We start from the raw sequence: 16,960 nt of genomic DNA, 5'->3' as shown, positions 1-16,960 counted from the left end.
TCTAATGCTAATCGAAAGCTGATGCTACCCTGTGAGTGTTTTTGCGCGGGCAAAGGACTCAGATGTAAAATATTATTCTAATCACTTTAGTGATGGGTTCACGAATGCGGAGAAGCTTTTACAACGCAAGGTTTACTTCGGTTAAATGACCTTTTCCTGTTGTTGTATTCAAGCACGCCACTGTCTTGAGTACACATGTGGACGCGAGTGATGCTTGCACCACAGTCGAGAACGCGCGATTTGCCTGCGTCTCACACCTCTTATTTATCAGACAGCCGAAGAGAGCACGCCGCAGAATTAAGACCACCGACCATGGAGACCCGTTGTTCTTTATTTTTCTTCTTGAAACAAAAAAAAAACGGTCATATTTGAAAGATAAATACTTAATGCATATTTATATACAGTACAGCCCTCATTTTCTCTAAAGGATCTACAACGTTTATGCACGTAGAGGCAGAGGAACATAAGAAGAGAAAATGCATTTCCCTTAAAAAAAACTGACAGCTGCAATTGTGTTTTCATTTTGAATAAGTATCAAGTCACAAGTCTTGTATTAAGGAAAAAGTAATAGATTTATTTCATGAAAAGAGAAGAAAGAAAACACAACGTTTCGGCTGTGGAACCTTCTTCGGGTGACAGAGTCTTGAATTGAGTCTTGTTTTTTATCAGCCTGTCTGATTCAAAGGGCCGTGCAAAATAAATTTAAAATCACGCTTTTAAAATAATTTCAATGATATACCAACGACTGTTGTAACTATTTTCGCTATTCGCTGATCAAAAGCGTGCTAAATACAGTATACATTAAAAACTGAAGCGTACTGTAGTCTTAAGCAGTCTTTGCACGAGTGGAAGGGCGAACAGCGTCATCTATCGACTTGAAGTTACACAGTGAGAAAATCCGTTGGCAGATTTGGTCAAACTATTTAGCTCATGCACAAATACGGTCATGCTACCGTTCTCTGTGTTGTTTCCATTTCTAAATACTTGTTGATGCAGTTGTTCGAGTCATGTGTGTTCTCTGGAACAAAACGAAATACAGCAAATTGTTAGGTGTCAAATTTAAAGGTCAGGTCTTCTAGAATGTAATATTAATGCAGATTTGAAAGATTTATTAAAAGCCTACAATCCTACAATTCCACTATCATACATGTACGTTTGTTATTTAAATATAAATATTTTAAGTAGTTATAAAAGTGAGAAATATTTTAGATTAGATGTTTTCCATATTAAGTACTAACATCAATCGTAATTATTCCCAGATCCATGTGTTAAATACAAACCACTGAATTTCTGTGCTCCATACATGCTAAAGAATCACGTTATTCAAATGAGGTTTCTATGAAATCGGAATTAGTTATATGTTTTGCACTTTCGTTTGACCGGACCCGTCATGGTGTGTACAAGGTTTTTGTTTCTAGGGAACACTAATTACCGCCGGACATAGCGGAAGTAGTACAAGCAGCATGGAATGCATATGGGGAGGAAGGTTGTGTTGGTAAGTTCGTGTACTGTATATGCGGTAGTTTGAAGTAATCTGAACAGATCAGCTTTAAAATTAAACAAATTTCATCATACAGCAAAGGCGATAACTGTCATATTAAGTTATAGTTGATTTCATTTCGAAAGTATTTGGCTTCGGTTACATGTGCTTACGCTGCAGTCTATAGGCACTGGATCATTTGATATTGCTAATTGTATTTTGGCAAACATCAATAAATGTTTAAGGTAGTTTACTATGCAAAGGCAACGTGAATGTCTCTCAGTTAAATTGGCCATTTTAAAATACCACATGCATTACTAGTTACTTTTGTCTCTTGTATTTTTGAAGTGTGTCAGAAGCAGTGGTAAATTAAATATTTGCGGCAAGCAAATCTGGACAGATAATACCTTAATAACCCTGTGTGAGAGACTTCGTTTTGACTTGGAGCTACGTGACAGCAGTCGCGGAAATCATGTCAGGAGTGAAGTTACAGGGTGTTGATAAGGCGGCTGTGACCAAGACCCGCGGACCTAAACCAGAGGAAAAGAAAAACAAACGTCGCCTCAAGGAAAAGAAGTCCAAAAGAAAGGTAGAAAATGGACACTTAAAGAAAAAAAAGAAGGGAGGAGCTAATGTGAATTTCATACTGCCTCCCAAGGATTCTCAGCAGTTTTCATCTAACTGGAAAGCGCTGCAAGAGGTAGGAGAAATATTTCAGGATACTAGTTACAGAAAAGTATTTAGTAATCAGCTTTGATATTTTTGCAGAGTAATTTGGTTAGTTACATTGTATTTTATGTATATCCCAGGGTGTTGTAAATCAATTGCGCCAAATGCAGTAATTAATATGAATGGACTTCAGTTTTTTGCCTGTTGTAACTACCTTCCAAGTGACTCTAGTACAAAATCCAGAATGTGGCATTTGAAAATGTTTTCAGCTAAATCTAAGACACCTTTATACTGGTAATTAACACTTTCTTTTCGTTATTCCGGCATGTTGACTTGTACAAGCTGGAATTGTATGCAAGCCTGTTCATATTTCACTTAATATAGTACATGTGATATTCTGCCTTTTTTCATTTGTTTTGTCCTATGAATTAGCTGCTTAATCAGAAGAAGGAGACAGAAAATCAAGAGGCTGAATCTACTAGAGCACAACAGATTCCCAAGAAAGAGACAAAGAAGCCTAAGAAGCACCCTAAAGAGCTTGCAGTTCAAGGTAGCGGGGAATCCCAGGATCACCGTGGGAAGCAAATTATAGACTGTCCCTTGCCTACCACCTCCAAGCTAAATGGGGATGCTGTCCCAACACCCCAGGAGAAAAGGAACAAAGAAAAGAGGAAAAAGGAGCTTGTACCCAAAGAGACAAATGGAAAGGGATGTAAAAAAAGAAAAATTGAGACGTCCACCGAGATCAAACCGAGAGAGTAAGTCGGGGGCCTTAAATAAGATTGCCTTGATCTTGTGTCAAGCAGGTTCAGTTGGTTTAAAGTTTTGGAAATAAAGATGTTTTAGTTTCCACAAGTACAGCCAGACAGTCTTGTCATGTCATGCCTTGGTTGGTTGGCAAGATAATTATTACTAGCAAGTGCCTCCATTTTGCTTTGCAGGAGATGCTAGCTGAAAGTTGTCTACTATCTGTGAGCAGCTCTGACATTAAGAAGTCAAAGATTCTCTGTTGATGTCAAGGTTGTTTCCACATCATTGATTTTGGTGGCTTGAGAAATTTGCTATTTTGATTGGCAGGGAGGATATCTGGTTTGATGATGTTGACCCAGATGACATAGAGGCTGCCATAGGAGCAGATGCAGCGGAGATAGTGAGGAAGAAGCTGGGAATAAAAAAGTCTGAACCCCAGACAGTAGACAGTGTACTGGTGAAGGATTGTGCATTTGAAGGGTAAGTTGACTAAACTTTCTTGTTTTTCTTTTAGTCTTTCTTTGCTGAATGTAATGATTTTGGGGTATTTGCCTTTTATGAAATGTAAATTCTAAATCATATAATAAGATCGTGATGTATAATCTTGAGGACTGGGATTTAAAGTTTGGTCCATCATCAGTTATACTGTGTATATATATATATTTGTAATGCATGAGTAGTTCTAAAGTCAAGAATGTATTGTAAATAGATTTAGTCTTTTGCAGAATATTTCTTTTTTTTTTTGTTACAATGAGAAAGTCTCTACTGAAAGTCAATGATCAACTGTTTGTTTTAATAGGTTAACTAAAACCGTAGCCATGGACTGTGAGATGGTTGGGGTTGGAGAGGATGGCGAAGAGAGCATTGTAGCTCGAGTTTCCCTCGTGAACCAGTATGGCAAATGCATTTATGACAAGTATGTGAAGCCCACAGAGAGGGTGACTGACTACAGAACAGCTGTCAGTGGAATCAGACCCCAGGATATCAAGAATGGTGAGTATTGAATTATTCAGATAAAAGTTGTAAAGAACTTCTTCATGTCCACAGATTTAAGGGCCAATTGAAATCTGGACAAGAAAGTGTACTTTAATATGCAAATTGAATGTCTGCAGGATTAATTGATATTTTAACTTTTACTTTAAATCTGGACTACATTTCCCAACATTGTGCTTCACTTCCCATAGGAGAGGATGTGAAGGTCATACAGAAAGAGGTGTCTGATATTTTACTAGGAAGAATTTTAGTAGGCCATGCTGTGCACAATGATCTCAAGGTAAGGTGCTAATCTATCTTTTTAAAATTCAATTAAAACATTAAAAACCCTGGTGTGATTAGTGTATGAAATTGCTTATTTTAAAACAGAATATTATCATAATTCATACATTAGTATTGTTTCTATTGATTTGTGAAGGATATAGTTTAAAGAAAAATGCTGTGGTTTGCAAGAATATACATTTGTTTATGTATTGGTTTTGCAGATTTTGTTTATAGATCACCCAAGGAAGAAAATAAGGGACACTCAGAAATATAAACCTTTTAAGCAAAGGTTAAAGGTAAGACATTTGAGAGACGTTTATATTCAAAAGATACTTATCCTCAAGATTTTAAGAACAGGATTTTTCAGTGTACTCTACCAAGAATTCTCAACTTCATTATTAAATAAAACTTTTTTCATGCAAAATTACTACGTCAAAAGTACATTGGTGTATTAATAGGTATTTTGCTCCTATTAATAAGTGTTTAGCTTCTAGAATCTATATTATGAAAACTAAATATATTTCATTTATGCTGAGACATGCGTCTGCAATTATCAAATGAGTCATAAAAATGTCATGTTTTCTTCTTTAATATCTAAACAGTGCAGTCGCCCCTCCCTCAGACATCTCTGTGAGAAGATTCTTAATGTAAAAGTCCAACAAGGTGAACATTCTTCGGTAAGGAATATTTGTATACCTTTCAGGCCCAATTGAATCTTTCTGTATTGGAGTAGTATTAATGGATATTTTAACTTTCTTTCTGAGCACCCTGAGCCACCCTTTCAAATGTCTGACCCCAGGCTCTCTCCCTATCTGTGTGTCTGTGTGGAGATCATTGAGAGCAAGCTGGGGTATGCGAAAAGATAATTCCTAATGCAAGAAATTGTAAAGGGTTAATAAAGTAATGTTAAAAAAAATGATAATAAATTGGTATGCAGCAGTACTAACAAATAGTAGCGTTCTTGTGTTTCTTTCAAAATTATTTAGAAACACTGTCCCTCCAAGTGTGGTAATCCTATGACTATTTTTACAGTGTAACATCTTGGTGTTGCTTGCTACAGTGGTGATACCCTTCTAGCCTGTAACTTTAACAGTAGATTCAGTGGCATCTGTTGCCAATCAGCTTCTCAGACTGGTAGCTAATGTAATATTGCTCTCTTTTCTAATGGAATATTCAATACAAAACAATGTGTAGCACTCTGCATGTTGTACTCACTCATTGGTTTCTGATTGTTAACTGTAGTGTTCTCTGCTCACTGCAGGTTCAAGATGCTCAAGCTGCAATGAGGCTTTACACTTTAGTAAAAAAGCAATGGGAAGCAGAGATCAAATCCAAGTACAAAACCAAAGACGCAGTCCAGAATGAGGACAAAGGCAAACCAAAGGCTGGAACAAATCAGAATAACTTTCACCCCGATGGCCTTTGAGCCAACATCGAAATTGTGCACTATTGCTGGTGCAAAGTTCTGTGTACAATAAAGAAGACCTGTGTCTAGTTTTTCGTTAAGGAGAAAGGGAGTCTTTTGCAAGAGCTTGTCAGAAACCACATAAAGAAGAGAGTGTACATCTTTTTAAGAACGTTTGTCTTCAGGCAAGCTCCTTAAATACATGAGACAAAAGTTACTGAAAGTGGGATTTATCTTTGTAAATCTTGAGACCATGACTGCTGAACTGCTCATCCATTTTACTTGATTTTCTGTGTTTTGAGAGAAGCATTGTGTATTTCCTCCAGAAACATTTACAACACCAGAAACATTTATGAGATAGATAGACTTTTATCTACAAAAGATTATCCAATGTGCACTTTCATTTGTGAAAATGTCTTTCAGACAAAATGTTACATTGCTTTCGACATATGTTTTTGCAATCGCAGTTTTGCTCTAACATGTATTTAATTAAATTGTAGTCATGTATTTTACACATTTAATGTGCAGTTCACACCACTTCATAGTCTTTAATTGGCATTTGTGTATATTGAGTTATTTACATGATTGTTCATTTCCTGTATTCCTGTTCTGTTAGAGCTAAAGGGGTGACAATTATTTTTTATTTACATGTAAAATGGGTACAGTTTTTCACAGTTATTTAAAAGATATACAGCTAATTGGTCCTGTTTGTAGTTCAGTAGAATTTAAAATTTTCTGATTATGCTGAACATTTTTTCTGAAAATGAAGAAATTTTTGATAGTTTTCAAGCAATTCATTAGAATGAGTTCAATAAGACATTTCACATTGTAGGCTATATACTCAATGACTTCAGCTTTTTCTGCCTAAATTACTTAAGTGATCTGATTTATTGGCTGAGATGTCAAAAGCTTTTGTAGTTTCCCATCTCTGCCTTAATGACAACCAGAAGAAAACTCTTGCAGAGATGACTGTGGAAATATATTTAGATTTTATTTCTGCCAGATGCAGATCCACCTCAGTTGTGCATTTTTGAAAGGGCAGATTGTGCAAGTAACAGTATCTCCTGTAAGGAAAATTGAATTCAGTTAATGTTAAATCATGAAGTTTAACACAGGACTAGTGCTCTTTTCTACAAACCTTTTTTAGGTTTTATTTAGATCCTCATTGAATGTTTTCATTTAAAAAAATGAAACTGCCAAAATGCCTAGAGCTCAATGATTTGTGATTGACAAAAATGTTTTTAAATTATATTTATCAAAGACGGATATTAAAATTACTTATCAAAGAGGCTTTCTACATGCAGTAAAAATGTAATGCTTATTGAGTGATGTTTAGTGATTTATTTGATAACTAATACATTTCTGACTTGTCATCTGTGTTTTCTGTATGTGGAGACGGTTAATTTGTGTTGGTTGACTTCAGCAATATTGCCATTCAGACAGTTATGTTCATTACAGTTTATGTAATGGGAAATTGTTTTATACCTAGATTTATCTTTAAAGCAAAAACTGCAAACTCACCTTATTTGATGCAAACTTGATTTGAATCTTCTGAAGTTCCTCTTTCACATTCTCAGAAACAAACTCTGGTATCACATCATCTAAAAAATATTTTTAAATGATGGTATTGTTTTTAAAAGTTAATATTTTTCAAAATGTGTTGAATATTTTGAGATGGTTCCATAAGTGGAAATAAAGGTATCAATTATTCTTTGTTCACTCTACTTTTTTACGCTCTTGGATCAATAATAGTCACATCAGCATCAAATATGCATCATAATAATAATAATAATAATAATTGCTTACACTTATATAGCGCTTTTCTGGACACTCCACTCAAAGCGCTTTACAGGTAATGGGGACTCCCCTCCACCACCACCAATGTGCAGCATCCACCTGGATGATGCGACGGCAGCCATAGTGCGCCAGAACGCTCACCACACATCAGCTATCAGTGGGGAGGAGAGCGGAGTAATGAAGCCAATCCATAGATGGGGATTATTAGGAGGCCATGATGGGGTAAAGGCCAGGGGGGAAATTTGGCCAGGACACCGGGGTTACACCCCTACTCTTTTCGAGAAACGCCCTGGGATTTTTAATGACCACAGAGAGTCAGGACCTCGGTTTTACGTCTCATCCGAAGGACGGCGCCTGTTTACAGTATAGTGTCCCCGTTACTATACTGGGGCATTAGGACCCACATGGACCGCAGGGTGAGCGCCCCCTGCTGGCCCCACTAACACCTCTTCCAGCAGCAACCTTAGTTTTTCCCAGGAGGTCTCCCATCCAGGTACTGACCAGGCTCACACCATCACATCATGTACAAAGCAAGAAGTGCTTTGCAGTTTGTGTTTTTAAAATAAGACTTTAAAACTTTAAAATAAGTTGTCAGAGCTCACCATACTGAACCATCTCATTGAGTAGACTGCATATGTTTTCCATCACCTCTGGATCGTCATGGTGATAAAGGCAGATCTCTTTTAGCAGCTGTACTCCACTTCCTCCACTAGGGGCCAGTAGCACTCTGAAGGCTGCCAACTCTTAAGAGAACATGCAAAGTGCACTGTGAAGAAATCTACATTTCAGAAAATGAGACTTTGCTTGTTTTTGTCCCTCCATATCCCTGGAAAATAAGGGAGTTTGTTCTAACAGCAGATGATATTGAGTCACTGAAATACTGTTTTAGCAAGTGATCCATTATCTAAAAAACATTCAGTTGTCAAAATGAGAAAAAGTTGGAGACAGTGTCTTAAACATTCATATTGTCATGGGACTGTATATTACTATTTTGAGTTTATATGAGCCTACCACAAGATCATTGGATCACCATAACAAACTGTTATGCAGGATCATTGCACTATGTTGAACAACACATAGGTTACAGTAATGTTCACACCAAAGAACTGAACTGCTTTCTAAGATGTTAGGTCAATAATACTAGTACAAAAGTGAAGAAAAAGTTTTTGCTTCATGCAACATACCTGAACTGCTCACCAGGCTGGCCAGAGCTAAGCTGGCATACTTTATTACCCCCTGTCTTTTGGTGTGGGTCCTGAGGGCATGCATCAGGGTAAGAGCAGTGTCCTCACATTCCTTTTCTCTTAAACTACCTTTCAAAAGAAAGAGTGCATACTAATAGGTAGGGATGAGCTGTAAAGCCAATGTGTATTATACAGTACAATCTCATGCTGGTTAGTCTGCCACACCTCTGAGTGTTAGGGACCAAAGAGCCGCGCACACAGATTCCATCAGCTCCCAGTCATCCAGGTGAGTTTCTCCCACAGTGATAATGGCTTCGAGGGCTCCTGCTGTTGACACTTTTCCTGAAGTATGCTCTGGAAAGGGTCGGGGCAGCAGGTAAACAGAACATGCATCCATCCATTCATTTTCTAATTCGCTTTAGAACGTGCAATCAAATCTAAATGACACTTTTGCACCCAAAAGAAATGAAAAACTTGAAGTGACTGATGAAATCACAATCTGTGATTTTCTTACACATTTCTTGCCCACGAATATCTGGACAACTGATATGCTACAGTATATTTAAGAATATAATTTCTGTTTAATAGATATCCTTTATTTAAAATGAAAAGATTTTTAGTGCAGCCTTCTTTATAGTAACTATATTGCACTGTAAACACTTTTAAATTCCCAACTTTTCCAAAGAATTAAGCAATAAGGTTTAAAATTTAGAATGCTGTCAATTTAACCACCTTTTAATGAAGATAATGACATTTCTCTTACTGTTCACCAGTAAACCCCAGAGGGCACCACAACAGGACAAGCACACATCTCTGTTTTCAGGGAACATCTTTAATGCCCTCACAATGTCCTGGATACCCCCAGTTCCTCCAATCTTTTCTGTTGATGTCTCTGCAGAGAAACAAAACCCCTTTTACAAAGGATTCGACAATATTGACCACATAATACAGTGTTGCTCATGTTGTTTTTGAGCAGGATTTTGTGAGGATCCAATAATTTTTCTAATTTGACTTTTGTGAACAGGAATATAAAAGTTTGCAGATCATAGAGGTTTAAACTCAGCATTTGGATTTAGGACTCCAGGTAATTATAGGCACACGTATTGAACAGACTAAGGAGCTTTTTCACACTAATATTCACATTCTACATGTTGTACACACCTTGGGTGATGTTTGTATCACCTTTTACCTCCTAATTAGGTTTATACCCAGTGAATTTTAAAATTAAAAGTCATTATAGCCTATTTTGAACAACTTCTTTTGGTTTTATAAGAAGTGATTTGATCTTTCTTGCTTTAATATGTTCATTTTTAACCATTTTAAAAAATAAAAAATACTCATACCCAATTTTGTCCTAAGACATTTTTATTCTGAAATATATGTTTTTCTCAGCACACACATGGATGCTCACCATTCCTTGAGAGAATAAGGACAATCTGAAAGGCTGCAGAGAGCAGCTCCTCATTGGTGGAATGGGCACGGATGGCCTGAATCACAGAACTGGTCACCTCTTCAGTGTATAGGCATGGCTCCTCCAGACTGTGCTCCAGACCTTCAGGCAGAGAAGATTGCAATTACAGTGCAACTGTTGAGAGCCACAGGACCCAACTTAAGTGTCTGGTGTCCACAAAAAACCTACAGTAGAAGTGTCCTTTCATGAAGAATTTAGTGAAGATACACAGAGAGGGTGACAGAATTTTTAAAAACCGCGACTAACATCGGCACTTCTGCAGGCAGAGAAAAATGTATCCCAGCACCATCAATTAAAGAAAACACATATGTGATATTGCATTTTTTATTCTTTTGAAAATTACAAATTGGAGACTTTGGTTTAAAATCTGCTCATAGGGGATGGTTAAACAAAAAGTGGAGTGAAACTTTCTCCACTTTGCATTGGGTTTCAAAGGTTTCTTTTCTACCTGTGATTAACAGCTGGAACAGAACCCGGCAGCCCCTGTTCTGCACCTCCACACTGTCCAGGTGGCTCCCCATGGCTGATAGAACAGCCTGCAGGGCCTGTGGGATTCTGGAAGACACTGACACACACACACATCAGTCTGCTATGTGGACAGTTAGCAGAGGCATTCTAAACACTGACATTTAAATTAAAAATCAACTAATTTAACACTACTATATGAAGAAACAACCTTAATTTTGTTATTAGCTCGAGTAATAAGGATCTATCAATATCTATCAATTATGCTCTATTAATATTTCGTTATTATATGCATTAATTATGTATATAGCTAGATACTAGAACAGAACATAATAAAGGCGAAGTTTATATTATCAATAGCATGACTTTGCAAAATGAAGTATAAAGTATAGACCTTAATTGCTTTTGAAAGCATGGAACAAGACATTTAAAAGTTTCCTTTGGTTTAACCATCTCTGGCACTGTCACTTGTTCCTGGTCTTGCTAGGGGGGTAACAAGCTCATCCATTTAAAATGTGAAAGCTTTCAGTATGTTGGCTTTTCAGCTTTTTTCTATATTAAATTATTGACAACTGTTGGACAATCGTTTCACATAAAGAATGAGCCAAAGATGTCTGTGTTTATTGTATACGGAATGAGGAAGTCAGCTGAAAAGAGAGATCTTGTTCTAAGATAAAGAGAGTGAGAATAACAAAGTTGGATCAAATGATGACAGAAACCTTCAAGTAAGAACACAAGGATTAAAAGTGAAAGACACTGTATGCTTTGTGTAACCCTCTTTCAGATTCATTTTGAAGCTGTACCAGAAACAGGAAAGATTTTTTGACATTTTCAGAGTTTTTGTCTAACAATTGATAGGTACGCACTGTCTCTCTGCACTGACAGGTATTCCAATCCTGAAAGCTGTCCCTCTTCCACATCACTGAAATTCTGCATAAATTCTGGATAGAAAATACAAAGAAACTGTTATTGCAAATATAGTCTAGAAAAGGTGTTTAGCAGGATATGTCGCAATGTTTTGAGAAGGCAATCAAAAGGACAAAACTGGAACATTTATTGTGAAAGTAGTACTTTGCAACTCTAATCAGTAATTCCATTAATTCTGAGATCTAAAAAACCCAAAAGAAAGATGGAAGTGTGTTTTAAAAAAGTCTCATTACAGGACATTTAGGATATAGCAGGATATGTTTTGAAAAAGTCTCATTACAGGACATTTAGGATATAGCATTTGGTCTTTGTGAACCTTTATGCATAGAGAACTTACACCCTTTTGCTTCATTTATACACATTTTGTGGAATGAGGATGTTTATACCTAGAACTTTCTCAATTCCCTCTTCACTGGGTGCTCCTGTCAGGCCTGGGGGTAATTTCTTTTTTAGCCCGGACAGAGGGGAACCATACTGCACCAGACACTCCTTTACAAAAGGAGTTCTCGTGAGCTCCCTGTACAAGAGCAACAAAATCATTTTCAGTTTCTTTTTGCAGCGCTGAGTGTTCAGCACCTGACCTGGAGCGCTTTCTCTCAGCTTCCATAAGTGCTGCCTCTGAGAATGAAGTAAATGCCCTATTAGGAGAATGTTTAGACACAAAAATGAAAAGGTTTCAAAATGTACATAATATTTTCAAGAAGTAAACATTTAGATGACCATTGCCATTTTTATATATTGCATCAAAACTAGGTGATGTAACTCAATTTAACTCATGTGCTTCATCTTTGATTAAATGTGGTTTAAAGACTTTGGGACCAAGCCACAATAAAATTGAAATTATGTACATGTAATGTTGTATGTGTAAGACCTTACAGTCTTTTTGTGCCTTATGCTGTCTGCAGGCTGTAAGAAAGAAATACTATCATACAACATGCACTGGAAAAGGTTATATTAGAGAAACAGCTAGTCATCATAACCCTACTTGTGCATCTCATTAACTTAGCACTTGACATGTCAGAATCACATTCAGGAAGTGTCACTGAAATGTTGTTTCAGAAACAAAATTGTTGCTCTTTCCTAAATATGTCTGCTCACCACACAGTGGCCCTAGTCTCTGGGTTCCTTTCTAACATCCTCCTGAGAGAATAGGACAGGTCCGGAAAGGTGATGATGTCTATTGGACTCGAATCCTGCCTGGTCTGCCGGAGAAGGGACAGGGATTCCTCTGCCTGAAGACAGGAAGGAGTCAACAGTAGATCACAAAGCAAACAAAAATGAAAGGGCAGCTTCCTCTCTGTGGTACTGCTGACTAAGAAAAGCAAATGGAAATCAAGCTAAAAGAACTGCAGTTTTTAACTAGGGATGTATAACATGACAGGAAACAACCGTTTTTCACAATTACATTTGTGTTGGATACTTAGAAGGAAATGCAAACTTTAATTAAATTAATACATTGTGGTGCAAGCTTATTGGGGTGGATTCTCAACAGATGTGACAGTATTTCTGATAGAAATGAATCATGCTGAGTCCAGTTCTTCTGGGCTCTAGGCTCCGTGTTCTCTCCAGAGGTAAGATTAAATTCAAGCACTTTTTTCATCCGTCAATCTCCTTTCATTAAAATTGCACTGGTATTATGTGTATACAAACAGTTATAACATTAAATTGAAGGGAACAATCTTGATCTACGTTAAAGGTGGGGAGGGCACTGAACACATACATCCAGCAAGTGACAAGACAGCATTTCCAGCAGGATGCATCCCAGGGACCAGACATCAGACTTCTCACTCCACAATCGCTGTGCTAATGTTTCTGGTGCCATCCAAGACTTTCCATCTATCAGCAGAAGGAATGCAAATGTGAAGTCTTTTGATGGCTGTTTTATTATTACACAACTTCATTTTGAAAATGCCCAAGTAATTTATCTGTCAGATATATGGAATATCACATACTTTCTTTGATTCTTTTCTCCAGCTTCAGTTCATCTCCAGTCACAGTTGGAATACCAAAATCAAAGAGCATGAAGGTCAAGTCCTTTGTCATCAGGATGTTAGAAGGCTTGAGGTTTCTTTAAATGGAGGATCATGGATTTAAGTTTGTATATACTCTTTTAGTGTGCATTCTGATTTCTTTCAAATCATTTACTAAATACAGCTGTGATCTTAAAAGGACATTTTTCCATAACTGAGACTTGGTTTACATTTTCCAAACCACATCTGTAGTGAAGAGATGTTTTAAATTGTATTTGTTTGTAAAAAACACATAATGTTTTTATAAAAACTTTCTATGACCACAGTCTTCACAGCTCCACTTGTTTACTAAATTGAAATATTAAGGTGTCCATGACTATCAAATAACAAACTTAACTTTTTCATTTAAAAATAAAAAATGGAGAGTGAAGAATTTTTGCTGTAGATAATTCAGTGCTGTCCAATGTCTTAAAAAAACAAGAAAAAAAACTAATACTATACAACCTATGAAACTGAATACAACTGAAGGTCATTTAAGAGTCCAGTAAACACAGGCCATATTTTAGTTTACAGAAATGTTTGCACACACTATGGGCACAAACAGCTGGCAAAATATCTTTAGAACAACATTTACTATATATATACTTACTCATCACTTAAGGGTAATTGTGTTGTGGTAATTTTGAATTTATTCAGGCCACAAGTGAAAAGGCTGCCTAGTGATGAAATTCCAAATATGAGTCCAGCGTAAACACACCCAACTATGCCACTACCGACCTGTGAATGATGTTCTGTTTGTGCAGATAGGCTAAAGCATCTACCGTGTGTCCCAGCATCCTCCTGATCACCTGCAGAAAATAAAATGAATTTCACTGACAGTGAAACACACACAAAGAGACTGCAAAGGTATGAAGACAATCTCCAAGATGCTAGGGATGCAGGCAGCCTTTAGGATTTACAAGGCACAAAACTTTGCTACATTGTGAGGTCCTTTGACATTAGTAAGCACTTACAGTACATACATATTTTTCAACAATGTTTGATTGCATAGCTATGTATAAAACGTCAGGGAAGCCAAAACAGTTGTTACCAACTACTTCTGTACAGATTTTATGCTGGTGTTCTTAGAATGACCTTTTCCTTGAACACCTCTCCTTTTTCCCTTTGGATTCTGATAGCTGAAGACAAACTCCTCAAGTACGAGCATTCCATGACCAGACACAGCATCACGGAGGAAATCTGAAAACAATTGGAAAAGCATTCAGTAGCACCACATGTGCACCAACAGCTGAAGTATTTTCTTCATTCTGTTTCTCTGTGAAGGAAAATCCTGCTTGTGCCCAATTAAGAGAGTGGTGGTAGTTGCTGCGTCACTGACCCAGGCTGAATGAGGGAAGCACTCCTCACATTTTACCTAATATATTAATGATCATTTCCAAATCCAGAAACCTGAGTCTCTTTATTTAATTCTCTTTAGGACATGTTGGGACTTAAAAGTCCTGGCAGTAAATGAAGTCTGAATTTGGTCTTAAATGAGGAGGATGGGATGGTTTTTAGTGAAATATGAATAAACTGCAGAACTGATGCCATCACTGACCAGAATTTGTCTCCCAAAACGTCAGATGTGAATAATAGCTGACAATTTACAGTACAAGCACTTCTTATTTTTCGTACACTAAAACAAACATTCAGGCTGTACAGAGTTAAATAAAACAACTAAAGCGGTAATTACCTTTCTGTCCCAGGTTATGAAAAGTTCTTTGTATCTGATGACATTGGAATGCTGTAGCTCCAGAAGCCACAGAGCCTGAAAAATCACAAACCACAATAAGGGAGAAGTGTTCATATCCAAAACAACATTAATGAAGTAATCTGACCTGTTCAAATTATGCTTAGAAAAGAGGTCTACTGCTTTGTCTTTCAGTGATTTCAATCTAAAATGTTTTGAATATTTATTAATAGTATTATAAACAAACTTACTTAAACTTAAGACACTTATCAAACCAAATGTATTCTAACTTAGAGGTTTATCAATGCAGAGATTATTTCAGTTTACATACAGTTAAATTGACTAAGAGGACATGACTCCACCTGTATGGTATCTAGTTCATCACAAGGTGACCCCCAACAATCCTGGGAACTGAAGATTGATTGCAGTTAAGTACATGTGTTTGGCCTTCATCTTCAGTGGTTCAGCTCAACATGGGAATTGGGAAACATTTGTCCTACATCTAAAGGATTGCTGGTTTGAAACCTCAGCTGAACTCAGCTCGTGAGTGTGGTTGAGGTTGCGCTAGCAGTGTAGCATCAGCTAGCTTCAGGCTGGGTGTACTTCATGCAAAATGCAATAAAAGCAGTAAAAAAGCACAGGCATCCACATGTTACATCACCACTGTTAGTAACAGTGAAACTCAAGAGTTTTGCATCACTTCATTATTGCACATCAGTGGCTTAAGTGAGGCCATGGGTTTGTTTCAGTGGCGCCTCAAAACAAAGAAATATTACTGTTCTGATTTTACTCACTGACCTCCTTTAGTGCTTGGTTTGCTCGCTCCTCATCAAGACATTCAACCTGGAAAGACGGGTTACAACAGAATTATTAATTTAAAAATTAGATTCCCCATGCACCCCCCCCCCCCCCTTCTCTCTGAATTAGGCAATTAGGTATTAATTATTAATAATTGGTAATTAGGCATGTCAACTATAACTGGTTCTAAATGAAATACAGTACTGTTGATGTCATCATACACCTTTCCAGTTCTGTGTGTAAGCAATGAAGATGAATGTAATAAAGATACATACAAGCATCTCTTTAGAAACTGGAAAAAATATTCGGGCGTCACTAATGTGATTTTTGAATTTAGTTGGCTTGGTTGATGTTATGCCTTTGGCTAATACAGAGCCTTATCTGATGTGCAGTGTTGCTGGGAAGCGCATACCCTCTTCAAGGTGAAATCCTGCTCGCTCCTTCTGTCGCGCACAAACTGCACAGCTCCGTAAGACCCCGGCTCAATTACATTTAAAATCTATTCAGTTTTCGTGGGGGAAAAAAGACAAAGGCACTATTAAATTCAAGATTAGTGAATTAGGTTACGGAAAGCGAGTTCCACATCTTTTAAGTAACAGAAGAAGAATAAAAAGCATCTAATCAAGATTTGTTAAGTACTTTTCTAATTGCTCAATTAACTAATTAGACTTATTAGATGTCCAACGATAAAAAAAATTATCAGACGTTATCAGATACAAATTATAACAGTGCTTCAGTGCTTTGTTGATCTTTTCACAGGCTGTCTTTAGCTTCGTAATATTACTTTTCTGTATTTTCAGAAATTACGGCGGTTACAATGAGTAGGAAGCCTTCGCCTGTATTAATCCAAAAAGTCGACGCGAACTGCGGTTACGTTACGTAGTTCTTCATAAAGCTGAAAATGAGAATTTTACCACGTATTTCTCCATGTTGCAGTATTACAGTACTTGCTAAGTGAACAGAAATCTGTCACTGTTGTGTTTCTATCATTGCCTGGAAACCAAACGAAAACTGCAGGTCTCAAAGATTACCTTTTGCGCATGCTCTGTGCATCCGTA

At 37.1% G+C, this 16,960-nt stretch overlaps 2 protein-coding genes across 7 annotated transcripts; one reads left to right on the top strand and one right to left on the bottom strand.

Moving 5' to 3' along the window:
* The first annotated feature begins 1,329 nt into the window (after positions 1 to 1,329).
* Positions 1,330 to 7,271, top strand: rexo4 (RNA exonuclease 4). 2 transcript variants are annotated; one of them, XM_088615060.1, is made up of 9 exons: positions 1,330 to 1,495; positions 1,829 to 2,180; positions 2,582 to 2,907; positions 3,227 to 3,379; positions 3,699 to 3,892; positions 4,084 to 4,172; positions 4,378 to 4,452; positions 4,759 to 4,833; positions 5,418 to 7,271. In XM_088615060.1, the coding sequence occupies exons 2-9, from the start codon at positions 1,953 to 1,955 to the stop codon at positions 5,580 to 5,582; spliced, it is 1,305 nt and encodes a 434-aa protein (XP_088471186.1). In that variant the 5' UTR covers positions 1,330 to 1,495; positions 1,829 to 1,952; the 3' UTR covers positions 5,583 to 7,271. The 2 variants fall into 2 exon arrangements, with proteins under 2 accessions (XP_088471186.1, XP_088471185.1); XM_088615059.1 differs by lacking the exon at positions 1,330 to 1,495 and having other exon boundaries at positions 1,519 to 2,180.
* Positions 6,532 to 16,914, bottom strand: LOC148643961 (serine/threonine kinase-like domain-containing protein STKLD1). Of its 5 annotated transcripts, XM_088615056.1 has the most exons (19): positions 16,817 to 16,914; positions 16,315 to 16,401; positions 15,903 to 15,947; positions 15,108 to 15,182; positions 14,510 to 14,614; positions 14,153 to 14,223; positions 13,358 to 13,473; positions 13,126 to 13,241; positions 12,504 to 12,637; positions 11,792 to 11,922; positions 11,345 to 11,419; positions 10,462 to 10,578; positions 9,954 to 10,094; positions 9,306 to 9,434; positions 8,768 to 8,896; positions 8,543 to 8,671; positions 7,961 to 8,101; positions 7,083 to 7,162; positions 6,532 to 6,625 (listed from the first exon to the last, which is right to left on the bottom strand). In XM_088615056.1, the coding sequence occupies exons 1-19, from the start codon at positions 16,829 to 16,831 to the stop codon at positions 6,578 to 6,580; spliced, it is 1,884 nt and encodes a 627-aa protein (XP_088471182.1). In that variant the 5' UTR covers positions 16,832 to 16,914; the 3' UTR covers positions 6,532 to 6,577. The 5 variants fall into 5 exon arrangements, 3 of the variants coding, with proteins under 3 accessions (XP_088471182.1, XP_088471183.1, XP_088471184.1); XM_088615057.1 differs by lacking the exon at positions 8,768 to 8,896; XR_015928910.1 differs by lacking the exon at positions 6,532 to 6,625 and having other exon boundaries at positions 7,961 to 8,136.
* Between the last annotated feature and the right edge of the window lie 46 nt (positions 16,915 to 16,960).

This window comes from Lepisosteus platostomus, chromosome 21, assembly GCF_059453375.1.
Source record: "Lepisosteus platostomus isolate fLepPlt1 chromosome 21, fLepPlt1.hap1, whole genome shotgun sequence".
Lineage (NCBI taxonomy): Eukaryota > Metazoa > Chordata > Actinopteri > Semionotiformes > Lepisosteidae > Lepisosteus > Lepisosteus platostomus.
Note: the sequence above shows the minus strand (reverse complement) of the source record. Positions and strands in the feature narration are given on the sequence as shown.